We start from the raw sequence: 27833 nt of genomic DNA, 5'->3' as shown, positions 1-27833 counted from the left end.
GCCTTATAGTGTCTGAGTTTTGACAATGACCTCTGCTGTATTTATTCAGTGCATCTTCTACCTTTCAGTTAACAGACACCAATTAGTTATTAACATGAACTCACATCATTGACAACATAGTATCCCCATCCTGAGGTTTATTGATGTATTTACTCCAACACGTAATCCAATCTTTGCTGGCACAGGCATCGCTTGGTTTAAGTGCACTGAAACTTAACAGTAATGTGGTATTTTTGATTAAATACTGCAGAGAGAGTGTAAATTTATGAGTTGTTGTAAGAGTAATAAAGGCTATTTCATAAAGGTAAAAGTAATAAAGCCATATTACATTTGCTTTATCTAACGACTTTGTTGATTCTATAATACTGAATCCCTTGTTCTCTTCAGATTCCTAAAAGAGATTTTTTTTTTTTTTAAATGTTTCAGCCGCAGGAAGAATTGTGTGTTTCATTAATAACTGGCGTCGTTTCATTTTGTCACCACGAATCGGGTTTCCCTCTTTCTTCTGGCTTCTAAGAAACTCAACGCCAAACTAGCAGCCGTAGAGCACTTGGGACAATCGTGTCATCGGCACACAGGGAGCTGTGTTTTGTAATCAGTCAGTCCCTTTCCTCTAGGTTGTCAAATTCACGTGTGCAGTTATTCGAAGTATTCCTTTGGATCGCTCTGGAGTCTGCAGGGTTTCTAGTGACATACTGTTTTGTTCCATATTGTTAATCTGTATTTTCTCTTTTTTTTTTTTCTTTGTCAGTCTCGATAGAGGTCTGTCAACTTTATTGATCAGTTTAAGAACCAGCTCTTTGTTTCTTTCATTTTTCTCTATGATTTTTCTGTTTCCAACTGTGTAGATATTTTTCTCTTATCTCCATTATTTACTGTAAAATGAAGCCAATCTTAGCCGTCTCAGAGTTATGAGATTTAAATGAAATGACATGTATAAGGACCTAGAGCAGAACCTGAAATATGGATATTTTTATAAAATGTGATTCTCTCCCCCACCCCGCCCCCCCGTGGCAACACACAAATATCTTCCTTAATAGAATCCCTTACTTAGGAATTATGGCAGTTAAAAAAAGAATCTACCTGTGCCTGTGTCTGGAATACCTTGCTCAGAGTTTTAGGCTTTGCTTTTTTGAGATATGTTTTTTTTCCCTTAGAATTATACTTGACTCATATTATGCCCAGATTTCCATAGATAGCTGACCCTCAGATAACACGGTTATACATTAGGTATGGAGTTAACAGCACCACCCCCTGCACAGTCGAAAATCTGGGCATAACTTTTTTTAAAGGGTCAAATTAGGTGGCTCAGTCAGCTAAGAGTTGACTTCGGTTCAGGTCATGATCTCGTGGCTCATGGGTTTGAGGCCCGTGTTGGGCTCTGTACTGACAGCCTGGAGCCCGGATCCGGCTTTGGATTCTGGGTCTTCCCCTCTCTCTGCCCCTCTGCCATTTGCACTCTGTCACTCTCTCTCCCTCTCTCTCAGATATATATAAATAAATATTTAAAAATTTAAGAAAAGAAAATAATGAGTCAAATTTATTATTATTATTATTATTATTATTATTATTATTATTTTAATGTTTATTTATTTTTGAGAGAGAGAGCACAAGTGGAGGAGGGGCAGAGAGAGAGGGAGACAGAAGACCCAAATGAGCTCCAGGCTGATAGCAGAGAGCCCGATGTGGGGCTCGAACTCACTAACCATGAGATCATGACCTGAGCCAAAGTCGGACACTTAACCAACTGAGCCACACAGGTGCCCCTGGGTATAACTTTTGACACCCCCCCCCCAAAACTTAACTATTGCTGTTGACCAGAAGCCTTACTGATAACAAAATAATTAACACATATTTTGTATTTTATATAGATATATATATATGTATACATATATATATATATATATATATATATATCTCACATGCTGCATTCTTACAGTAAAGTACACTAGAGAAAAGAAAATGGTATGAAGGAAATCATAAGAAAAAATACGGGTATACCACTGTACGGTATTTATGAAAAAAAACTGCAAATAAGCAGATGGGCACAGGTCAAACCCAGGTTGTTCAAGAGTCAACTGTACACAAACTTTAGATTCCCAAGAAATCTAAATAAAAAACCTAGAACTGGTGAGTTCATCAAGTTCACAATATACAAGATAAACATATGAAAATCAATTACACTGCATTATTCCAGCAATGAGCACAAAATCAAAAATACAGAAACATAACATTTGCAACTGCTAAAAAAAAAATAGGGATAAATCTAACAAAATAGGTACAGGATTTATATGCTAAAAAATACAAGATGCTGCTGAAATAAATCAAAAATCTAAAGGGGCACCTGGGGGGCTCAGTCAGTTAAGCATCTGACTTTGGTTCAGGTCATAATCTCACAGTTCACGGGGGGGGGGGGGGCGCCTGGGTGGCTCAGTCAGTTAAGCATCCGACTTCGGCTCAGGTCATGGTCTTGCAGTTCGTGAGTTCGAGCCCCACGTCGGGCTCTGTGCTGACAGCTCAGAGCCTGGAGCCTGCTTCGGATTCTGTGTCTTCCCCTCTCCCTCTCTCTCCCCCTCCCCTGCTCATGCTCTGTCTCTCTCTGTCTCTCAAAAATAAATAAGTGTTAAAAAAATTTTTTTTTAAATCTCACAGTTCGTGAGACTGAGCCCCACATTGGGCGCTGAGAGGGCAGAGCCACTTGGAATTCTCTCTCTATGCCCCTCCCCAGCTTGTGCTTCCTGGTTCTCTGTCTCTCTCCCTCTCTCTCAAAATAAATCAATAAACTGGGGTGCCTGTGTGGCTCGGTCTGTTAAGCATCCAACTTCAGCTCAGGTCAGGATCTCACAGTTTGTGAGTTCGAGCCCCGTGTCGGGCTCTGTGCTGACAGCTCAGAGCCTAGAGCCTGCTTCGGATTCTGTGTCTCCCTCTATCTGCCCATCCCCTGCTCATGCTCTGTCTCTGTCTCTGTCTCTCTCTCAAAAATAAATAAACATTAAATAAACAAACAAATAAATAAATAAATAAATAAACTTAAAAAAAATCTAGGGGCACCTGGGTGGCTCAGTTGGTTGAGCATCCAACTTTGGCTCAGGTCATGATCTCATGGTTTGTGAGTTCGAGCCCCACGTCAGGCTCACTACTGTCACACTGTCAGTGCAGAGCCCTCCTTGGATCCCCTGGCTCCCTCTCCGTGCCTCTCCCCCACTTGTGCTCTCCCTAAAATAATAAATAAATATGTAAAAAAAATCTAACTACATGGAGAGGCATACCATGTTTGTGTATTGAAAGCTTCAATATAGTAAAGATGTCAGTTCCCAGAAGAGTTCTTTGTATATGTAGAGGAGATTATTTTAAAATTTAAATGAAATGTAAAAGGAACTAGGCTAGATAAAACAACCATGGAAAAGAAGAATAATATCAAAGAATCACTATCCAATTTCAAGACTTTTTATACAGCTATAATAATCAAGACTATGAGATATTGGCAGAGGGATACACATAGAGATCAATGGTACAAAATAGAAAGCCCAGAAATAAATCCACACAAATATGCCCAACTGTCTTTTGACAAAGCTGCGAAAGCAATGCAGTGGAAGAAGGATACCCTTACCCTTTTCCACAAATGGTGTTGTAACAATTAGACATATAGCATAGAAGTGAACCTTGGGACGCCTGGGTGGCTCAGGTGGTTAAGCGTCCAACTCTTGGTTTTGGCTCAGGTCGTGATCTCACGGTTTCATAGTTTCGAGCCCGCATTGGGCTCTGTGCGGACAGCTCAGAGCCTGGAGCCTGCCTAGGATTCTGTCTCTTCCTCTCTGCCCCTCCCCTACTTGTGTTGCCTCTCTCTCTCAAAATAAATAAATAAACTTAAAAACAAACAAACAAGGAATGAACCCTGACTTAAGTCTTATAATTTATAAAAAAAAATTTGAGTCACCTGGGTGGTTCATTCCATAAAGCGTCTGACTTCGCTCAGGTCACGGTCTCACGTTTGTGGGTTCAACCCTGCCTTGGGCTGTGTGCTGTCAGTGCTGAGCCTACTTTGGACCCTCTGACCCCCTCTCTCTGTGCCCCTCCCCTGCGAGTGCGTGCTCTCTCTCAAAAATAAATACTAAAAAAATAGTAACTTATAGAAAAATTAACTACAATGGATTCCATGTTTACATGCAAAATGTAAAACGATAACACTTTTAGGAAAAAAAGCACAGAAAATCTTCAAGATCTGGAGCTAGGCAAACGGTTCTTAAGTATAACATCAAAAGCACAATTCATAAAAGAAAAAAAATGGTCAAATGAACTTCATCAAAATTAAAGACTTTTGCTCTGTGAAAGACCCTGTGATGGGGATAGAAAGACAAAGTGGAGACTGGGAGAAAATATCTGCAAACCGCATACAGAACAAAGACCTAGTATCTAGAATATATAAAGAACTCACAGGACTCCACAGGAAAAAAAATCAAGCACTCCAACTGGGAAATGAGTGCACTCACTCATGAACAAAATATCTCACTGAAGAAGACATATGTAACACGACAAGCAGGTGAAAAGATGTTCAACATCACAAGCCATTGGGAAAATGCAAATTAAAACTACAGTGAAATATCACTGCACACCTACCCCAATGGCTAAAATAAAAAAGTGACCACATCTCATGCTGGCAAGGATGTGAAAAAATCAGATCACTCACACCTTGCTGTTGGGGATGTAAAACGGTACAGCCACCCTGGGAAGAACACGTTTTGGCTTTCTTAAAAAGCTAAATGTGCAACTACCATGCAATCCAGAAATTGCACTCCTGGGCATTTTTTTCCCAGAGAGATGCTCCCACAAAATATTTACACAATGTTTACCTGAACGTGCATGTTTCTAACAGCTGCATTCGTGATAGCAAAAAAACTTGAAACAACACAGATTCATGGGTGACTAGTTAAAGTGTGGTACATCCATACCACGAAATACTATGAAAAAATTAAAAAGGAACAACCTTTTGCATCATACAACAACATGGATTAATGTCCAGAGAATGCTGGATGGAAAAAGCCAGTGTGCAAAGCTTACTAGCTGTATGATTCCATTTATATCATATTCTTGAGATAACACAATTGTAGAAATGGAACAGATTTCAGCGGTGGCTGGGGTTAAGAAGGAGTGGGGACAGAGGGAAGTGAGTGGCTATAAAAGGGTCACAGGCAGGTAGGGAGGATCCTGGCAGTGATGAAAACATAACCAGGCTGCCCCGATGACAGTGTCCTGGTTGAGATATTTTACTATTGTCTTGCAAGATGTTACCATTGGAAGAAAGTGGGTAAAGGATACCAGGAAATCTTTCTCTATTATTTCTTACAACTGCACGTGAGTCTATGATTATTGCAAAATTAAAAGTTTATTTTAAAAACATGAAATACAGGGGCGCCTGGGTGACTCAGTCAGTTAAGTGTCCGACTTCGGCTCAGGTGATGATCTCACCATTCCCGAGTTCGAGCCCCAAGTCGGGCTCTGTGCTGACAACACAGAGCCTGGAGCCTGTTTCCGATTCTGTGTCTCCCTCTCTCTCTGCCCCTCCCCCGCTCATGCTCTGCCTCTCTCTAAAAAATACACAAACATTACAAAAAATGTAAAAACGTGAAATACATGTTCAACCTTTATATTGACTTTAATTTACATTTTGATGAAAATTTATATAAAAACTATACACTTTGAACACCATTACTTTGATTTTAATCTTTGAGGATGATTATAAATCCTGAAGTAATAAAAAATTAGAACGTGCTAACATGGAACACAGGGGAAAAAAAGCTGAGAAAAGAAAAAAAAAAGAATAAAACGTGCTACACGAAATTTGACCATTCCTGATAAAAACAATGAAAATGAGCAAGAAAATTATTTTCATCAAGTCCACACTCTAATGGGTCATCTGGAATCCCTGAAACTTCATATTCCTTGCTAGCATATTTAATTACTGATCAGCAAATTGGGAATGAAGAGTGGGGATGAATTTGTATTCTTGCCCCCGGGGGCTTGCAAATGTCAGGGGTGTGCCTGCCTCCTCCAGCCCACTCTCCTTTCTTGGGACAGACCAGCATTCATGGAGGTGAAAAAAATGTTTATAATTATCTGAGCCCAGAAGCTATCTCTATTTTACTTAGAAACTCAATGGTACTGTACACTGAATTTTCTAGAAATACCACTAATCAGCAAATCAAGGGAAGACAGCCCTTGGTGTTATTCAGAAGTTGACCCTGAGTTGTCAGCATTATAGAGTCAGCGTGTCAACAGTGCCTGGGTATTTGAGCCCTGGACTCAGTCCCATTTACATGCACTTAGCCTCCAGCATTTACAGATCGAAACAACAACAACGTGTGATTTTGTTAGAAGTTCTTTTCCTCTTATTTCTCCTCTACATTATAGGTAGGGCATGATGTTGGCTTTTTTCCCCCAGTAATGTATATAGGTAGGTTGTATTACCAGTGAATTTCATTTCAGGGTATTAAAGGGTGCATTCCAAAATACTGGTGATAAAGAAGGGTGAGTGGATGCACCAGGTGGAACCTTGGCAGCGAGGGCCTTCAGAAAGTACTCCCGTGCTCCTTTCTCCTCGACTGAACTTCTCTCAGAAAGCTGTGCAGGCGGAAATAACCGTGGCCAGCTAACAACAACAAAGCCATGACCAGCTAATGGCAAGAGCAACCGTGCGAGCGAGAAGATAGCGCCACCTTTCGGCAAACACCAAACACCAAAACAACACCCGAACAAAAAACAAAAGGCAAAGCTAACTTCAAGCTTTAGTGCCCTCCCCACTCTCACCCTGGTCAACACAAAACGCTTTTCCTTCTTCCTTCAACTGAGCATAAAAAACACGACCTAACACCTCAATTGTATCCTCTATGCTGGAATCCCTCTTCGTTTCCAATTCTGGAACAGCACAGACTTCCCTCTGTAAAAGGATGATCCTAGAAAAATCACTAGATGTATATGGAGGGTTTTGGAAGTTCATAAAAGGGGAACCACCTGAGAAATCCAGGTAAACATGCACCTAGGAAACAAAGTTATTGGAAGAAACAGGAAATTTTAGAAAATCTCAAATTTGCATCCTCAGTGAAATTCAAGGAGCTTTTCTAGCTATGAAGCTAGAGCAAGAAGTCATGAAGAAGAAACAATTTGAGATCATGGAAATTAGGCTAAAGATTAAAAACACAATAGCGGAAGTAAAGAAACGCAAAGAAAAGTGTTCTCGGTTGTAAACTTGAAGAGATCAAAAGTAATCAAAAGAATCAAACAAAATATATGATGTGGAAGATATACCCAGAAGACCAAACATACACATAATGTGAATTTCCTGAAGGAGACTCCAGGTTAAAACGAAAAGCAATAATCAAAATAACAGCAGAACGGAGGACATTAAATAAACCCATCACCAATCCTATTAACAACTGAGATACATGGCCTGTAGGTTACTGGGTTTATAGCTCCTCCCTGTCCAGCCAAAACACACACACACACACACACACACACACACACACACACACACCAAACCAAACCAAACCAAACCAAACCAAACAAAACAAAAAACCCAATTCTGAGCAAAGTAGGAAGGAGAGAATTGATCGTACAAACAGTATCTCAAGCAATCTTTCTGCATCCTATTTGATGGCAAGACACTAAAAGCACTCATAGTAAAATGAGACCAAGGACATCACTAGCATTTAATAGAACTTGGGTCACCCACACAATACAGCAGAAACCGGAAATAAAAGACATAACTACCAGACCATCACTCACCGTCAGGGAAATGCAAATCAAAACTACAATGAGAGATCACCTCACACCTGTCAGAGTGGCTAAAACCAAAACACAGAAAACCAACATGTGCTGGTGAGGATGTGAAGAAAAAGGAACCCTCCTGCACTGTTGGTGGGAATGCAAACTGGTGCAGCCACTGTGGAAAACAGCATGGGGGGGAGGGTTCCTCAAAAAGTTAAAAATAGAACTGCCCTACAACTCAGCAATCCCACTCCTGGGTATTAACCCAAACAACAGAAAAACACAATTCAAAGGGATACGTGCACCCCCATGTTTATAGCAGCATTATTTTTCATAGGCAAATTATGGAAGCAGCCCAAATGTCCATCAATAGAGGAGTGGATAAAGAAGATGTGTTTTATACATATAAAATGGAATATTATTCAGCCATAAAAAAGAAGGAAATCTTGCCATTTGCAGCGACATGGACGGAGCTACACGGTATACTGCTAAGTAAAATAAGTCAGTCAGAAAGGCAAATGCGAGACAATTTCACTCATATGTGGGATCTAAGAAATAAAACAAAGGGAGAAAAAAAAGGAGAGAGAGAGAGGGAAACAGAGAAATAGACTCTTAACTATAGAGAACAAACTGTAGAGAACAAACTCCCCTGTAGAGGGGAGGTGGGGGGGACGGGTGAAGTAGGTGACAGGTAACGGGAGTTAAGAGCACACTTAGCATGATGAGTACTGAGTAATGTACAGAATTGCTGAATCACTATATTGTACACTGGAAACTAACATAACACCGTATGTTAACTACACGGGAATTAAAATAAAACACTTAACAACAACAACAAAGGCACAACTACGTAATAGGAGACAACAAGCATTGTTATCTGCAGCTGATAGAATTGTCTACTTGGAAAGCACTTGCAAATCAACTGGAAACCATTCACACTAGCAGCAGTAAGAGAGGGAGGGCATTACAAATTAAATATCAAGAAAATACCTACTTGAAGACACAATGCATGCTCCCCTGGGCAGCACACATTCTAAAACTGGAATGACACAGAGGTTAGCATGGAAGATGACACACAAATTCACGAAGCATTCCATATTTTTAAAAATGACTAAGGGGGACGCCTGACCATCTCAGTCAGTAGAGCATGCGACTCTTGATCTTGGGGTTGTGAGTCAAGCCCCACATCGGGCCTAGAGCTTACTTAAAAAACAATGACTAAGGATTCCCATCCACAGAGTCATGAAAGTATAAAACCTAGACATAAATTCAACAGAGAGAGGAGGAGGGCACTGAGGAGGAGGAGGAGGAGGAGGGGGGGGGGGGAAGGAAGGCCAGCAAGCCAACCTGTGCCCACGTTTCAGCAAGTCCCAGCCCCAATATTTACTAAGCATGGAATTGCACAGGCTGCTTAATCTCTCTGATCTACAGAATGGCAAGGACAGTGGGGCACCTGGGTGGTTCTGTCGGTTGAGCATCCGACTCTTGATCTCCGCTCAGGTCATGATCTCAGGGTCGTGAGTTCAAGCCCCCCGTTGGGCGCCACCCTGGACGTGGAGCCTACTTCAAAAAAAAAAAAAAAAAGGCAAGGACAGTAATGATCCTATGTCCTAGGGTATTGTAAAGCCTAAAGGAGATGATATGTACCAAGCACATAGAACAATGGTTAGCACACAGTGTGCAAAGAATGTGACCTATTGGCAGTAATTCCACACTGGATGAAGATGATGGGGGAAAAAAACAAGACTCCCCACCCCAGCAGAAGAAACAAGGTGGCGGAGGAAAGAATTCGGGAGTCAGACTGGGTTTGACTCTGGGAACACTGCCAAACCCCACCTGAGCCTGCTCAGTTGGTTAAGCGACTGACTCTTGATTTTGGCTCAGGTCACAATCCCACAGTTCATGGGTTCGAGCACCTTGTAGGGTTCCACCCTGCTTGGAATTCTGTCTTTCTCCCTGTCTGCCACTCCCCTGCTCATTCTCGTGCTCTCTCTCTTTCAAATATAAAAAAACTTTTTTTTTTTTAAAGAACATCTAGGGGCGCCTGGGTGGCTCAGTCAGTTAAGTGTCCGACTTTGGCTCAGGTCATGATCTCGCAGTTTGTGGGTTCGAGTCCCGCATCAAGCTCTGTGCTCATAGCACAGAGCCTGGAGCCTGCTTCAGATTCTGTCTCTGTCTCTGTCTCCCTCTCTCTCTCTGCCCCTCTCCTGCTCGTGCTCTGTCTCTGTCTCTCAAAAATAAATAAATGATTAAAAAAATTTTTTTAAAGAACATCTACCTTCTAGGTTAGAGAGGTCAAAGAGGACAAGCATCTTAGGTTGCAGCCCAAGGTACACTGGTCTGACACGTGATCCTGCTTCCTTAACACAGAGTCTGGCCAAGGTGCAGCTGGCACCGAACATTCAACTTACTTAACTTTTAGAAAACCCTGATACCAGTTTAAAATAAGGACATCCTCTTAAATCCCACATGTGCTATGTACAGAATCACCTAAATGAACACTTTTGTGTGGTGCCAGTTTTTATAATGTTCACCTGTGTGGCTACAGGAACCCCCCCACCCCACCCCCACCCTACTGGCCAAGCGCTGTCTCCAGAAGGGACTGGTGTTCAAGCTCATCCCTGGGGTGCCCGTCAGATCTCCTCTCACTAGCTCCACAGATACCGTGAGCAGAAACCTGACCCTCCATCTACCCCACACCCACTGGGAGAATCAGCAATGTCACTCTGAGGAATAAAACCCAAAGGGTCAGGAGCAGGGACTGGGACGGCTACTTGCATACCCACGTTCATGGTGACATTATTCACCGGATCCAAGAGGTGTGAACGACACCAACATCCACTGATGGATGAATGGACAAACGAAATGTGGTGTGTGCATACAGCGTCATGGAATTCAGCCTTAAAGAAAAAAAAAAAGAAGAAGGGAATTCTGGCACAAGTTCCAGCACGGCTCAACCTTGAGGACATTATGCTAAATGAGATAGGCCAGGCACGAAAGGATAAGGACTGCCCGACTCCACTTGTAGGGAGTCTCTAGAACTGGCAATTCACAGAGGCAGAAAGCAGAATGCTGGTTGCCAGGGGCTGGGGGCGGGGGAGGAAGGAGTGGGGAGCTAGTGTTGAGCGGGGACAGAGTTTCAGTTGTGCAGGAGGAAAAGTGCTCTGTGGGTGGACGGGGGAGGGGGGGATGGCTGCAGGCCACTGTGAACGTGCTTCATGCCACTGAACTGTACCCTTAGAAATGCTTCTGAAGATAATTGTTATGTCATGCGTCTTTTACCACAGTTCAAAAGAACCCATCAGGGGCGTTTAAAGCCATTGACTCTACCCTTCAAACTATACCCAGAACCTGGCTACTGCTCCCAGCTCCACGGCTACAACCCTGCCCAGGCCACCTCTTTCCCAGCCTCTGGTCTGGCCTCCCCACTCCATTCGTCCCCTCTCAACAAGCAGCCAAGGACTCCTTTCAGAATGAAGTCAGGGGGCACCTGCGTGGCTCAGTCGGTTGAGCATCTGACTCTTGGTTTCGGCTCAGGTCACGATCTCACTGTTCGTGAGTTCGAGCCCGGAGCCGGGCTTGGGATTCTCTCTCTCTCTCTCTCTCTCTCTCTCTCTGCTCCCCCACCCTCAACGCACTTGCATGTGTACTCTCTCTCTCTCAAAAATAAAAATTTTTAAAAATAAAAAAAAAAAAGGAATGAAGTCAGATCATGTCACTCTTCTGTTCCTTGGCCTTTCTGCCCTTGCCTCCCACTGCTGTCCTCGCTCACGCAGCTGCAGCCACAGTGGTCTCTCACTGTGGGTCACCCCTTTCTACCTGGCTGACGTCATCACCTCTTGCACGTCGCACTCGTGAACGCAGGCATCTCTTTCCTCTTCACCGATGGTTCTTTTTGCTTAGAGCAGTGCTGGGCACATAGGAGGCACTCAAAAATATCTGTTGAATTAGTGAATAAGTGAAAGGAGGATTGCTTCTCAAGTCTGGTAATGAAACCGTGCCTCAGCACCGGGCTCATAGCAGAAGGGCGCGGCAGTGTCTTGACAAGGTTGCCATCTAGTGGCTGGATTCCTTTGTAGTTTTGTGGGGGCTCTCCCCACCTTTTGTGGGACCCTGAGATGAGCAGTCAATGGCGAAAGCAGGGACGGCAAGTGCCTACGCACGAGGGACCATCGTGTTCTCTAAATCTACCCCAACAGGGTAAGATGAGATATATACAAAGGGCACCTTAGGGACAAAAGGAAGAAGAACGTATCTGGGCTGGAACGCAGATAGGTTAATAATATTGATCTAGAAAGAAAATCAGCAGGAGTGGATGTGGAGTGTGGAAACTGTTGTTCTTGAGATATTCTAGAAAAGGCTTCCAGAAACTCCATGCTCTCCCATTCAAGACCTGGGTCAGATGGTGAGTTAGCACTATGTGCACTATGTGCAACTCACACAGTTGCAAGTGTGAGCAACCATGAAATTATTATTACCAAAGCATGGAGCATTTTCTGCTGGTACTGGGTTTGAGTGGTTCTCCCTAACGACGGATCGATTCCCAGCACAGGGTGCACGCAATACAGGCTGGTCGCAGGTTTAACTATTGTGAGTTTAAAACTATAATACCATATTATAATTTCATGCTAAGATCCTTTTTAAAATTAGTACAGTTGAGGGGCGCCTGGGTGGCTCAGTCGGTTCAGCGTCCAACTCTTGATTTCAGCTCAGGTCCTGATCTCACGGTTTGTTAAGTTCAAGCCCTGCATCGGGCTCTGCGCTGATAATGTGGAACCTGCTTGGGATTCTCTCTCTCTCTCTTTCTCTCTCTCTCTCTCTCTCTCTCCCACCCCTCCACCCTTATTCTTTCTCTCTCAAAATAAATAAATTAACTTAAAAAAATAAAATTAAATTAATGCAGTTGAAAGAAAACAGAAATAACACATACCATGCATTATGGAAAACTTGTCCCAAGGCCAAAAGTTCAGAAACTAAGACTTGAGGGCCATAAAAAGAACTCTGTTCCCTAAGAGTCTATATATATGATTTATAATTGCAACTTTCCTTTAAGAGGAAATCAACTACATATTGTTAGCATTTTGCTTATTTTCTTTGTTTTCATTCTTTTTCTTTTTCTTTTTTTAATGTTTATTTACTTATTTTAAGAGACAGAGAGCTCACAAGTAGGGGAGGGGCAGAGAGAGAGGAAGAGAGAGAATCTCAAACAGGCTTGTAAATCCAACATCCAATGGGGGTGCCATTTCTAACAAACTAAATCACTTCCATCTTTTGTTGCCATGGTATTGAGATTTTAAAACCTGCACTTATTACTACAAAAGTACCAGCACTTTTGTTTCCCTGTTTCTCGTGTGTATAAAAGAGAGAAAGAGAGAGAGAGAAAAAAATGTGATCCAATATTCAAATGGCCACCTAACACCCCTGTACCTACAACAGACAAGCCTGGCTGACGGGAAGCATCACCGTGTGGCTTCACAGCTGGCTCACCGGCTGATGCACAGGTCTGATTCACCATGAACGAGGCAGTTTAGGGATACACGACAATGCACGGACGCGCCAGCTGTCCAAAAAGCTGGTTAGAAAATTGTTGAGGACTGCCCGCGTTTCAAAATAAAAGTTCCAGAGGCAAGCTGTCATTTTCGAATGCAACTCCATTAATTCAAAGGACATAATTTCGTTACAGTAAAGAAGGCGGCAAACTGAATTCGTATGGAAACTTTAGGAATCGTAACTGTGCCTTGCAACCCACTAGCCCATTACAGTTTAGGAAGTCTTCAAGATCTCCGTCTTGAGAGCATCACTATGTAGCAGATATGCAAGTACTTCCTTAATTTGACAATTAAACAGGCTATTGCCCTAGGAGGTGTGGGAGTGAGCCCACTTGAGGAGCCAGGATGAAACCCAAGTCTTTCTCTAGAATCCTGAACCAAGGGAGCACATGCTGTGATCAAACAACTAAATAGTTCATCAACAAAACGGTTAAACAAACATCACAAAAGCAAGTAGAAGTGGAAGATTTGGTTAAGGCAAAACAAACAAACAAACAAACAAACAAAACCTTTGGGTTTTGACCTGTATTTACTCTGTTTTTAATTTTTAAAGCATTGTATGGGTATGTTTAAAAATCTTCAAACAGTATAGAAAGATCCCACATGAGGTCTCTTTCCCCCACCACTTTCAATTCAGGTAACTCCTCAAAGATAACCATTTTTTTTTTATAATTTTTTTTTAACATTTATTTTTGAGACAGAGAGAGACAGAGCATGAACGGGGGAGGGTCACAGAGAGAGGGAGACACAGAATTCGAAACAGGCTCCAGGCTCTGAGCTGTCAGCACAGAGCCCAACGCGGGGCTCGAACCCACGGACTGTGAGATCATGACCTGAGCCGAAGTCGGAGGCTTAACCGACCGAGCCACCCAGGCGCCCCAAAGATAACCATTTTTATATCCCTCCAGAAAAAAAAGTTGTGATTTCAAATATAGTATTAATGTATATTTGAAAAAATTAAAGATCGTACTACAAGCACCATGGGATTTTCCCCACTGAGTAATGTACTTTGATCTTTCCTTGTTGGTTACATACAAATCTACTGTGTCAGTTTTCATAGCTGCATAGTATTCCACAGCATCACCCTCACATTACGCAACCAGCTCTGTACTGATACACGCTTAGGTGTTTCCAGTATTTTACTATTATAAGAATGCCACAACTGTCTATATATATTGTCATCATTTTTCAAGTAAATAAGTCATGTTAAATGCTGAGTAGCAGAAATCCTTGGTGAAAGACTATACATATTTCAAATGCAGACAGATATTACCAAACTATCTTTGTGCATCAAGTGTATGTGGAGTGCCAGCTTTCTTCACCCTTAAGAACATGAGAAGTTATCAACCACTTTCATTTTTGCTAATTTATTAGGGGAAATAGTATATCTACTTATTATTCTGACTTACATTTCTTTACCTATATGTGAGACTTAGCATCTTTCTAGTGGCGTGTGTGTGTGTGTGTGTGTGTGTGTGTGTGTGTGTATGTGAATTAGCCATTTTCCTATTGTACTATTTTTCTTTTTCTTATTGATTTATATAAACTCTTTGGACATAAGCCCTTTGTTACATGTATTGCAAATAGCTTCCTCTTCTTACAAGGCAGTTTTTTATATTTATGTGATTTTTCATCTTTTCTTATATGGCTTCTGTGTTTGCTCCTACTTAGAAAGGCCCTTCCAAGGTCAAGACTACAAATTGACTCTGATGTTTTTCTCTTTGTACGTTCATGGTTTCACTTTTTAATGTCTACATCTTTAATCCACTTGGAATTTATTTTGATGGCAGGAATGAGATAAGAATCCTGTTTTATTTTTTCCCAAAGACTCAGTTGTTATTTTTTTTAATACTTTTTAAGTGTTTATTTATTTATTTTGAGAGAGAGAGAGAGCACAAGCAGGGGAGGGGTGGAGAGAGAGGGAGAGAGAGAATCCCAAGCAGGCTTAGCACTGTCAGTGCAGAGCCCAATGTGGGACTCAATCTCACGCACCGAGATCATGACCTGACCCACCATCAAGAGTCGGCCGCTTATCCGACTGAGCCACCCAGACGCCCCATCAATCAGTCGTTACTTACGAATGAATTATCAGTCTTGATATAAGATGCTACTTTGCCCTATACTATCCTATATATATACTAGTCCAATGCAATCTGGACTTTCTCCATCGTCCATTGAACTGCCTATTGGTTCTCCAGTTCCAAGATGCTTAAACTTAGTCCCTTGGTTACTGTTTTTTTAGAAATTTTCTGATTATTGACAAATATTTAGTCTTCTAGATCAGGACCTATCCACAGAGGTACTATTAACGTTTTGGGCTGGATAATTCTTTATTGTGGGGGGCTGTCTTATGCGTTTAGCAGCCACCCTGACCTCCACCCACTAGGTGTCAGTAGCACACCCCTAATTATGAAAATCAAAAATGTCTGAAGACATTGTCAATTGTTCCTTGGGTTAGGGTGGTGGGCAAGAGGGCCGCCCATTGGGAACTACTGTTTTAGATAAACCCAGTATCATTTTCCCAGTGTTTGCACTCCCAGTCAATTTCCACGGATACCTTCATTGGGATGAAAAGAGATTCATAAAGTAATTTAGACAATGTTATTATATTTAAGGTATTATACTTATTAAATATTTATTATATTTAAACTTCGTATTCAGGAACCATGTATATATATCCTTCTACTTATTTATTTCTCCTTTTATGTCCTTCAAAAGAGTTTTAAGATTATTTTTTTAAAAATACAGTCTCTTGGGCACCTGGGTGGCTCAGTCATTAAGCATCTGACTTCGGCTCAGGCCATGATCTCGCAGTTTGTGAGTTCGAGCCCTGCATCAGGTAAGCTCAAGCCCCACTTCGGGTAAAACATGAGCCCTGGGTGAGCCCCGCTTTCTCTCTCTCTGTCTCTCTCTCTCCGTACCTCTCTCTCTCTCTCTGTCCCTTGCTCACTTGCACCCCCCCTCAAAAAAATATATATGGTCTCATAATATTAAGTTTATTCCTATATATATTTTACCTTTTACATTCCTTTATAAATGGGATCATTTCTTATGTTATTTATCTTTTCCAACCAGTCACTGATAGGAAAGTGACTTATATTTTGTATTCTACAACCACACAATAAACTCTTATTGTATCCAATAGATTGCGGGACATTCTAAGTTTTTTCTAATGATAAAATGTTTGGCAAATTCTTTTTTTTTTAATTTTTTTAATGTTTATTTATTTTTGACAGAGAGAGAGAGAGAGAGAGAGAGACCATGAGCGGGGGAGTGGCAGAGAGAGAGGGAGACACAGAATCCAAAGCAGGCTCCAGGCTCTGAGCTGTCAGCACAGAGCCCGATGCAGGGCTCGAACTCATGAACCATGAGATCATGACCTGAGCCAAAGTTGGACGCTCATCTGACTGAGCCATCCAGGCACCCCAAATGTTCAGGAAATTCTAAGCATTTTTCTATTCTAAGCATTTTTCTAAGCGTTCGATGTTATCCTCTGCATAAAATCATCATTTTGTTTCCTCATTTCTAATATTTATGTAGCTATTGTTCCTCTGTCTCACTGCCCTGGTTAATACTTGCAGAAAAACTTAGTTGACAGGGATAATGATGGGCAATCTTTTTTTGTTGCTGTTGTTTATTTTTATTTATTTTTGAGAGATAGATAGAGAGCAAGCAGGGGAGGGGCAGAGAGAGAGACAGACAGAATCACAATCAGGCTCCGTGCTGTCAGCCCAGAGCCCAACGCGGGGTTTAAACGCACAAACCGTGAGATCATGACCTGAGCCAAAATGAAGAGTTGGACGCTTAACCAACTGAGCCACCCAGATGCCCCCAGTGATGGGCAATCTTGAATCATTCTTGATTTTAATGGGAAGACTTCCAGGATTCCACTATTGAGGACAGTTCTGGCTTTGGTTTGAGATACATATACGTCATACCACTAGACAAGTATCCATACATTTATAGCAAACCGCAAGTTTGTTTTTAAAAACGGAAAGATTGCTAATTTTGCCAAATGTGTCTTCCACCTCTACCGAGATGACCAATGGTTCTCCTTCCTTGGTCTATCAATATTGTACAATAGATTATATTACTAAATTTCCAAACATTAAGGCTTTCTTGGCATAAATCCACTTCGTTGCGATGTATACTATTATTCTCTTAATTTCTTCTTGAATTCTATTTGCTAATATTCCGATCCCACATTTTTTTTAAGTTTATTTACTTTGAGTGGGGGGAGGGGCAGAGAGAGGGGGAGAGAGAGAATCCCAAGCACGCCCCACACTGTCAGCGAGGAGCCCAATGTGGGGCTCGAACTCACGAACCATGAGGTCATGACCTGAGCCGAAATCCAGAGTCACTGACTTACTGGCTTACTACTGACTGAGCCACCCAGGCGTCCCTGGATCTCACACTTTTACATCAATATTTCAGAGTGAGATCTTTTTGTCATTTTTTTTAAAATGGTGCTTTGTCAACTTTTGAAACTCGTGTTTAGGCCGGCGTGATAGAAAGAAGTTGTACTTTCATTTGTTGTATTTTTAAAACCAAATGTGTGTATTTAGTATGAAAGTAGTCTTTAAAATAGTAAAACCATTGTATAGAAACATGAGGCCCTTACATCAAAAAAAAAAAAAAAAGCCACATATACTCTTCATAGATTCAACTTTGTGAAAACCGAGTACATTAAAATACACCTTTGGAGAGCTAATCTGGGTTGTGGTATTTTATGCAGACACAAAAAATCGTAAGTATACTACCATTCAACCTCCATTATAAAGTACTAATGACATAATTCAGCTATTTTCCCATCTCAGACAATTTAGCAATACAGGGAGATCTGCACTAGAACAGTGGGACCATGGAAATCTTAGCTTTCTTACCAAAATAAAATCAAATACATTCCTGGCGTTTTATGCTTTCCAAGCTCTGAACTCACATATAATGGTTAAAAAACCCTTTTCTGATTCTCACAAAACTAGGAAACCTGAGAAAGTTCCCCGGGTCCCAGTGGCCACTGCCACCTACGTGACTCAGAGCAGCCTTTATGGGAGGATTTTCCCAGACTTCCACAGGGTCCAGGAAGGATTCCGTCCACCCAGGCCCGGGAGAGGCCTACAGCGTTCATTCACTCATCGAATATGCGCCTCATACCAAGACGACCCCAGAACCATCGCTAGCTTGCCAGAAATGCCTCGGAGGAATTTCACACACACACGGTGACAGATGGACAGCGAGACGGACAGAGGGAACCACAGCACTCCTCCCTACCTTTTTGTTTCTTCTCAGTCTCCTCACTAGATGTAAACTCCCCGTGGGCAGGGATGTCGTTGCCTAAACCCCTTCCTGGCCCAGAGTAAGGGCCAGCAAAACATCTCTGATGAGGGGAGGGACGCAGGAATCATTGAATGTTTTTCAAAACACCAAGATGAATGGCCTGCTTAGGTCCCTTGTACCCAGGTCCCTCCTGCCTGGGTCCTTCCCACCTGGGTCCTTTTCACCTGAGGCTCTCCTGCGTGGGTCCTTCCCGCCTGGGTTCTTCCTGCCTGGGGCCTCCCTATCGGGATCCCTCTCACCTGAGTCCCTCCAGCCCGGGGCCCTCCCGCCTGAGTCCCTCCTGCCTGGGGTCCTCCTCTCTGAGTCCCTCCTGCCTGGGGCCCTCCTGCCCTGGGCTCTCCGACCTGGGTCCTTCCTACCTGGGTTGCTCCTCAGGCGGCTCTCAGCAAGTTCAGAGATGGCTCCAGCTGTCGAAGTCTTTTTCAGTCGAACCACCCCAGAAGCGGCCGTACTTCCTGGTTTGTTGAGCATGTCCTCACTGCTGGCCCTCTTGAGCTGACAGAGGATGAAAACATGTATCATCAGTAGGGAGTGCTATAGACCAAGAAAACACAGCGCAATAGCACCTGCCCTGTGGTTAAGATGCGGTGATGGCACTTTCAGGAGTATCCCACTGGGAGGTGGAAACCTGCAAAGCTAGACAAACCTGTGTCTATCGTTTACAGGACAGAGTACGACCTTCCATTACTGTTTCAAAGAATAGTATAAGATGATGGGTGAATATGACCCATCGTGTCACACTTCAAATAATGATTTTTTTAAAAACCTGCTTTCCTGGGGGCACCTGGGTGGCTCAGTCGGTTGAGCGCCTGACTTCGGCTCAGGTCATGATCTCACAGTTTAGGAGTTTGAGCCCTGCATCGGGCTCTCTGCTGTAAAGCCTACTTTGGATCCTCTGTTCTCTCTCTGTGTCCCTCCCCTGCTCACTCTCTCTAAAAAACAAAAACAAAAAACCCTGCCTTCCTGGGTTTTAAATTAAAATTAAATTTAAAAAATTAAAATTAAAAAAAATTTAAAAAAATTTTAAAAAAATTAAAAAAAATTAAAAAATTAAATTAAAAAAATAAAAAATTAAACAATTAAAAAATTAAAATTTAAATTTAAAAAAATTAAAAATTTTTAAAAATTTAAAAATTTTAAAAAAAGGGCGGGGAAGGAGATGATAAAAAAAAGAACTGTGAGATGCACAAAAGGCAAGATGGGGCAATGCACAGAAAATTCAAGGACAACAAAAAATAGCTTAAAAATACATATCTCAGTTATAGAGATGTCTGTGTGTATACGTATGTGTGTGTGTATATATGTACGTGTATACATATGTATGTATATGTGCATATACACATATATGGGGGAAGTAGAAGGAGGACATAGAAACAATCTGAACATGTAACATGTGCTCCATACCAGGCACTCCATATATGATCTCACACAGATGTGTTCAAAGGGAATAAAGAAACTTTCCTGGAGGCCAGAAGAACACTGCTTATGGAGACAGAAAGAAAGCAGAAACTCTTTTTCTGCTTTCTTCCCTGTCACGAAACCAGGAAAACAAACATGTGTTAAAAGGAACGGAAATCTAAGAGGGGGAGCCCCTAAATGAGCTCACAGCTCTGGCCCAAGTAAATTACAGTCAGGGTCAGTGAGAGACACTGCAAATAAATTTTCTCAACTGCCGTAAGTCTTCTCGAAAGAACATTCCTGAAGAGGAACAGTGCTAGAAGACTGGAGCCAGGCAGATGCCCGGAGCCATCCCGAATATATCTGACATCTGGAGAGAGCAGTATGGGAAAGCCCTCAAATCAACGGAGGCCTGGAGCCGGCAGTCCCTGCCACCCACCCTGGCTTGAGAGCCCAAAGGGCCAGCTCCATCCCACTCTACTGGCTTTGGGGTCATTTACTGAAGGGTAGGTGTTTAAATATTTGCACAATTAAAAAAAAAAATTTCCATTTTTGCATTGTTTAGATTTCAGGGTATTGGGGCGCCTGGGTGGCTCAGTCGGTTAAGCGTCCGACTTCGGCTCAGGTCACGATCTCGCGGTCCGTGAGTTCGAGCCCCGCGTCAGGCTCTGGGCTGATGGCTCAGAGCCTGGAGCCTGCTTCCAATTCTGTGTCTCCCTCTCTCTCTTCCCCTCCCCCGTTCATGCTCTGTCTCTCTCTGTCCCAAAAATAATAAAATAAACATTAAAAAAAAAAAAAGATTTCAGGGTATTAACAATACATACCCCAGAATGGTGTGAAAGAAAACAAAACAAAACAAAACAAAACAAAACAAAACCAAGTGTTGGTGAGGTTGTGAAGCAACGGGAACTCTCATGCTCTGCTTGCCTGCTTGCGGGAGTGTGTACCGATAAGCCGCTTTGTAAAGCTGGCAGTATCTGTTAGAGGTGAATATCTGCACGCTATGATTCAGCCATCCACTCCTAAATCTGTATCCAAGAGAGAAATGAGGACATGGGCTCATCAAAAGAATGTTCACAGCAGCTTTTATTTATGAGAGCCCCCCAAAATACAATCCACGTGTTCACCAGCAAGAGGAGAAAATTAAAGAATGACTTAGTAGACAACAGAAAGTACACAGTAAAAAAAAAAAAAAAAAGGAATTACTGATACACCAATAGATGAATGGATCCCACAGGGACACCAAGTGAAAGAAACTAGACATACAAGAGTATACCCTTCCTGATTTCACTTTTTACAGAGCTAAGAATTGGTAAAAACCAAATGATGGTGATAGAAGTCAAAACAGTGGTTCCCTCTGGGGGTGTTACTGACTGGGAAGGAACCTTCTGGGGTTGGGGGGGGCGGAATGTTCTATATCTTGACTTGGTGGTGGTTTATATAGATATGGCCACATGTAAAAACTCAACGAGTTGTATGGCTAAGACTAAGATTAATGTGCTCCACATACTTTATTTTATTTATTTATTTATTTATTTATTTATTTATTTATTTATTTATGTGTGTGGTTCTCACACTTTTTAAAAAATTTTTTTAATGTTTATTTTTAGTTTTGTTTTTGTTTTTGTTTTTAAAGACAGGAGTATTTTAATTTTTTTTTTAATGTTTATTTATTTTTGAGACAGAGAGAGACAGAGCATGAAGGGGGGGGTCAGAGAGAGAGGGAGACACAGAATCTGAAGCAGTTTCCAGGCTCCGAGCCGTCAGCACAGAGCCCGACGCGGGCCTCGAACTCACACTGTGAGATCATGACCTGAGCCGAGGTCGGACGCTCAACCGACTGAGCCACCCAGACGCCCCCACATACTTTATTCTAAGTGTGTTTGGCTTCAACAAAAAACAAAAGGAAAATGAGGGGACGGGTTATAATTGGGGTGAAGTCTTGCTTCCACCCTTACAAATCCTAGTCCACTTTTTTCCTTTTCTCCCCATTGTTATTTTAGAGATTTTTTTTTTATTGTGGTAAAATAAACACGAAACAAAATGTGCCCTTTTAAGTGTACACGTCAGTGGCATTATGTACATTCTCCCTGTTCAGCAACCATCACCACCCACCATCTACCTCCGGACCTTTTCCACCATCGCAAAGTGAGACTCTACTCATGAAACAATAATTCCCCGAAAAGAGGGAAGATGCTGGGGCACCTGGGTAGTTCAGTCGGTTAAGCGTCTGACTTCAACTCAGGTCGTGATCTCATGGTTCGTGAGTTCAAGCCCCGCGTCGGGCTCTGTGCTGACAGCTTGGAGCCTGGAGCCTGCTTCGGACTCTGTGTCTCCCTCCCTCTCTGCCCCTCCCCTGCTCGCACTCTGTCTCTCTCTCTGTCTCTGTCTCTGTCTCTCTCAAAAATAAATAAACATTAAAAAAAATGTTTTAAAAAAAGAGGGAAAATGGTAAAAGTCTTAAGATTAGCCCAGAAGTTCTAGTCAATGTCTTTAAACAAATTATTCATTTTAAAAACAAATAGCTAACATGGAAAGGATGATTGACATGTACTTCCAGTCACTAGAAGTGAGCAGAACCATATTTTCTGGCCAGTTGCACAGACCCCTAGTTTAACAAAAGGACTAAATATGGCATCTGGGTTGTGGCAGAATCAGTCTGTTGCCCTTCCTTTTTTTTTTTTTTAATATTTATTTATTTTTGAGAGAGAGACAGAGATAAAGCATTAGTGGGGGGAGGCAGAGAGAGAGGGAGACACAGAATCCGAAAAAGGCTCCAGGCTCCGAGCTGTCAGCCCAGAGCCCGAAGCGGGACTCGAACTCACAGACCGCAAGATCATGACCTGAGCCGAAGTGGGACGCTTAACCGACTGAGCCACCCAGGCGCCCCACTCCATTGCCCTTCTTCCGGGGACTCCATCATTGTTTTTCTTTTCTTAAAAAAAAATTGTTTTTTAACGTTTTATTTATTTTTGAGACAGAGAGAGACAGAGCACGAACGGGGGAGGGGCAGAGAGAGAGGGAGACACAGAATTGGAAACAGGCTCCAGGCTCTGAGCCATCAGCCCAGAGCCTGACACAGGGCTTGAACTCACGGACCGCGAGATCGTGACCTGAGCCGAAGTCGGACGCTCAACCGACTGAGCCACCTAGGCGCCCCTCCATCATTGTTTTTCTACCTCCTGTCTCAGAGTAACAAGGGTTCCTGCACCCCATTTCTCCAGCCTCTCAAATTATCAGTGAAATGCGTGTTTAGCACTAAATGACAATAGTTCATGATGGCAGCAACTTTTTCTCAATAGAAAAAAACCTATTATTCGCTCTGCCTAGAAGCATGCCCAGATGCCTCCCTGGGTCCCCAAAGAAAATCAATTCTGATTTGAGATGTTGAAAATTCCCTAGACAAACACCTCAAATGAAAAAGGGAAATCGTTACAGTTAAGGGGGTTTCTAACGCAATAATGCAAATGATGTGCACTTGGTTCTGTTTTCCTCCACCTGATTCCCCGGACGGTACTAGGATCAGTAAATTGGATGCAAAGTGTCGAATAATCTAAATCCACAGCAAAAGGCCAGGAGAGCAAAGGCTCGGTCTGCCAACCAGAACAGGGAATCCAAAATGGGAGGCTCTTCCCCCCACCCCGATCCGCCCGCCCACCCACTGGGGCCAGAAGTGAAACTGTCTCCTGCAAGCCCCCCAAGGCCTCCACCCACCTCCGCGCCCTGGGTGTGGCGCCCAGGGGGTAGAGCTTGCTCCCCACTCTCCTCGTCCACCTTTTTGTAAGAGCTTCGTCCTTGACGAGATGACAGGTGGAGGCCACAGAGGACAGGACTCAGCAAGCAGTGGGAGACTTCCCCCTTCGTGGTCCACTGTGTGTTGTAAATAGATCTGATCCTGTCCTTTCCAGGCAAAAAGACACAGCCGATGTGCTACAGGCCAGCAGCGTGCTATGGCCTTACCAGGCAGCGTGCGGACTTTGGATGGCAGCAAGGCTGTTCTACAGGGAGCACCTCATTTCCCCTGGGCCCTCCACAAGGAATCCCATTCGAGAAAGATCGATTGCGCAGAAGCTCTCGCCGGAGGTGGGCCGTACAGACTGAAAACTGGTCCTTCTTGTCCTCTGAAGCAAACCTCTTCCTCTGTCACTATTTTTTGGCTGCTGCTACATCAGACACGGAAAGCTACTTGTCTTAGTAATTTTTGTTCCTTCTCTATTCATGGCTGCATCTGGGGCTTTGTTTCCTGGTCACCGAATGCGGCTTCGCCGCTGCTTGAGATTTCTGGGTTTGTTACAGAAGATCACTAGGGCAGGTATGCACTTCTTTGATATGTTTAGTAAGTATTTTCAATAATGCTTCCACTGATATTTGAGCTGCTGAGCACCTGCGCGTGAAAGCTTATAAAGGGAAAAAGTTTAAATAGCTCACAGATTAATGTAACTAAGAAATTCCTCTCAATTCCACAAAGGCGGGGACTGGTAGAATCCAAAGTTCTAAAATCACACATCACCTGATCCCCTCTCCAAAGGAAGAAAACATGTTAGGGTTGGAGCAGGGGCTCTCTCACTTGGGCGTGCGTCAGAATCCTTGGGGGTCTTGTGAAAACGCAGTCTGCTGCCTCCGCCCCAGCCTCCGATCTGCCCACCACCACCACCAAGTGTGGTTCCCAAGGTCTGAAGTGAGGCCTGAGAATCTGCATTTCTAGCAAGTTCCCTCCCAGAGGATGCTGATGACGCTGATCCGGGGACCACACTTGAGAACCAAAGGTTTAGTGCAGCACTGTTGATGGAAATATAACACCAGCCACATTAAAAGAGTAAAATGAGGGGCGCCTGGGTGGCTTGGGTGGTTGAGAGTCCGGCTCTTGATTTTGGTTCAGGTCACGATCTCGTGGTTCTTGGGATCAAGCCCAGCGTTGGCCTCCACGCTGACAGCATGGAGCCTGCTTGGGATTCTCTCTCTCCCTTCTCTCTCTGCCCCTCCCCCACTCGTGTGAGCATGCACACACACACACAGACACTCTCTCTCTCTCCCCCCCCCAAAATAAATAAACATTTTTTTTTAAATAGTAGGATGCCCGGGTAGCTCAGTCGGGTAAGCATCCAACTCTCCATCTCGGCTCAGGTCACAATCTCACAGTGTATGGGTTTGAGCCCTGTGTCTAGCTCTGTGCTGACAGCACGGAACCTGCTTGGGATTCTCGCTCCCTCTCTCTGCCCCTCCCCTACTTGTGCTTGCTCTCTCTCAACATAAATAAACTGAAAAAAAAATGTTCACGAGTAAAACAAAAGGTAAAATAAATGTTAAAAATATATTTTCTTAAAATTAATGTTAAAAATATATTTTCATTAATAAATATATTAATGAAGCATTTTAGGGGAACCTGGGTGGCTCGGTCGGTTACGCGTCCAAGTCTTGGTTTTGGCCCACGTCCTGATCTCAAGGTTTGTGGGTGGACATTTCAAGGGCTCAGCTGCCACACGTGGCTAGTGGCTATTTCATTGGGCAGCACAGGTGCAGAGCAGTCCCTGAGAATGATCACGGAAGAATGACTGGGTCCCCAAGCCTCACGCAGAACATGCCTAAACTACCAAAGACCCTGCTTCCCTCTTGGCCATGGGAGATTGGGCAGCGTCAGTATACGACTCAGGCCTAGCTAAGCAGAGACCTTTCCCAATTTTTTGCTGCTTGTTTGATTTTGTTCTTTGCCGAATCAATCAGAAGTAAGCAAAGCAAGTAACTGGAAGTAAGCGGCCAGGTCTTTCGAGAAGATGCGGGAGGCTTGGCCACGCTGGCAGCCAGGCTTCGTAATACAAGCTGAAGGAGAACAGACGTCAGCAGGAGACGGAGCAGACGGACAGAGGCACGCGGACATGAACAACAGACAGAGAGTCCTGGGGTCTTCCAGTCCCCGTCCGGCCTCCCTGAGCTCCAGTCTTGCACCTCTGTTCCCCTGGTGACATGCGAACCTCAGATGCGTCCAATCCGTTTCTTTTCTGCCGAAGCTCGCTCAAGCCAATGCTCTGTCATCTGCAACAAAGGGAGTCCTGACTGATAGACTCGAGCCTTAGAGACGGCCAGAGTGGGGCGGCCTGTCTGCGTCAGGGCACCCCAGGTGCTTTCCTTTCCTGCGCTGGGCTCCAGCGGTACAAGGAGGACTTGTGGTAACAGCCCCCGGGGCCATCCAGGCTCCCAGGCCCTCATCCTGTTCCCATGCTGCTCCTGTAACTGGGGCCAGTATCTCAATAGGGCATTTCATTCCACTTTGGTGGATTTGTTTCAGTTTTCCTATTTGTGCCAGTTTGAATATATCTGTCCATTCTGTATGTATCCATTGACTATAAAGCAAATATAGTTAAGATGCCAACTGTGCATCCAGGTGGTGGTATATGGGGGGGGGGTTACTGTCATTCACCTTCTCTGTGTGCTTGCCGTTTTCAAAGTTAACTACTGAGGGACACAAATCTTTTACCTGCGACTAGAGGGGGAAAGGAGAGAATGGCCAAGGCAGAGAAACGTGACAAGGGCTAGAAAAGGCACAGGCTTGGTGTAGCCCCTTCTGCTACCCCTTCCCTCAAACTCTGCCATTCTCTTTACAGAGTAAGACCTGGACACCCCAAGAATCAGAAGTGACAACAGAGATATTTGCTTTTGTCCTGACATTTTTTTCCTGTGGGACAAATTTCCAAAAACACTTAGGGGCGCCTGGGTGGGTCAGTCCGTTAAGCAGCCGACTCCTGATCTGGGCTCAGGTCATGATCTCATGGTTCATGAGTTCAAGCTCTGCGTCGAGACGATTCTCTCTCTCTCCCTCTCTCTCTCCGCCCCTCCCCAGCTCTCCCTCTCTCTCTCTCTCTCAAGATAAATACATAAACTTTAAAAAATAAACAAAAAAGCATACCTATCAGTGGCAGAAGCAACCAACATTTCATTGTTCTTAGAAAACCCTCCTGAGTTTTAGACCTTGTTATTAAACACTGTTTTGTTTTGTTTTTAAGTCTATTTTGAGAGAGAGCACACACACACACACACACACACACACACACACACACACACGCATGCACGAGCAGGGGAGAGGCAGAGAGATAGAGGGAGACAGAGGATCCCAAGCAGGCTCCGCGCTGTCAGCATGTAGTCCAACTCAGGGTTTGATCCCAACAGCCGTGAGATCGTGACCTGAGCCAAAATCACGAGCTGGACGCTTAACTGACTGAGCCACCCAGGCGCCCCTAAACACTGCTTTTAAAAACATCTCGATATATTCCAGGAGCTCTAATGGTCTTAAGTATATGCATTAATTTAAAATCTGCATTAAAAATGTGTCCCAAATGTGCTATAGGTCAAGAATAATAAAAATAGGGGCGCCTGGGTGGCGCAGTCGGTTAAGCGTCCGACTTCAGCCAGGTCACGATCTCGCGGTCCGTGAGTTCGAGCCCCGCGTCGGGCTCTGGGCTGAGGGCTCAGAGCCTGGAGCCTATTTCCGATTCTGTGTCTCCCTCTCTCTCTGCCCCTCCCCCGTTCATGCTTTGTCTCTGTCTGTCCCAAAAATAAATAAACGTTGAAAAAAAAAATTAAAAAAAAAAAAAGAATAATAAAAATAAAAGCCACGGAAATAATGAGCAAGTCCAGGGCAACAGAATGATAAACAAAACTGTGTGTAGATCACTCTCTCCACGTGTTACTCCTCAGGACAGCTACCTAGCTTGCCTGAGCTCTCACAGCTAGAAAGGGCTCGAGGCAGGATCCCGACTCAGCCTGGTCTGCCCCGCTCCCAGCCCATGCTACTCT

General features: G+C 43.5%; 1 protein-coding gene across 3 annotated transcripts in view; it reads right to left on the bottom strand.

The window, feature by feature from the left end:
* Nucleotides 1–27833, bottom strand: part of SPECC1 (sperm antigen with calponin homology and coiled-coil domains 1) — a 226925-nt gene that overhangs the window by 171202 nt on the left and 27890 nt on the right. For all 3 annotated transcript variants that reach the window (XM_047089716.1, XM_047089717.1, XM_047089718.1), the window contains exon 3: nucleotides 19007–19142. In XM_047089716.1, the coding sequence (XP_046945672.1) occupies nucleotides 19007–19142 (136 nt within the window). The remainder of the gene's footprint in view (nucleotides 1–19006; nucleotides 19143–27833) is intronic.

This window comes from Lynx rufus, unplaced genomic scaffold (genome assembly GCF_022079265.1).
Source record: "Lynx rufus isolate CCGP_SWC_20201006 ecotype Redwood Valley unplaced genomic scaffold, mLynRuf1.p SCAF_28, whole genome shotgun sequence".
NCBI classification, from domain to species: Eukaryota; Metazoa; Chordata; class Mammalia; order Carnivora; family Felidae; genus Lynx; species Lynx rufus.
Note: the sequence above shows the minus strand (reverse complement) of the source record. Positions and strands in the feature narration are given on the sequence as shown.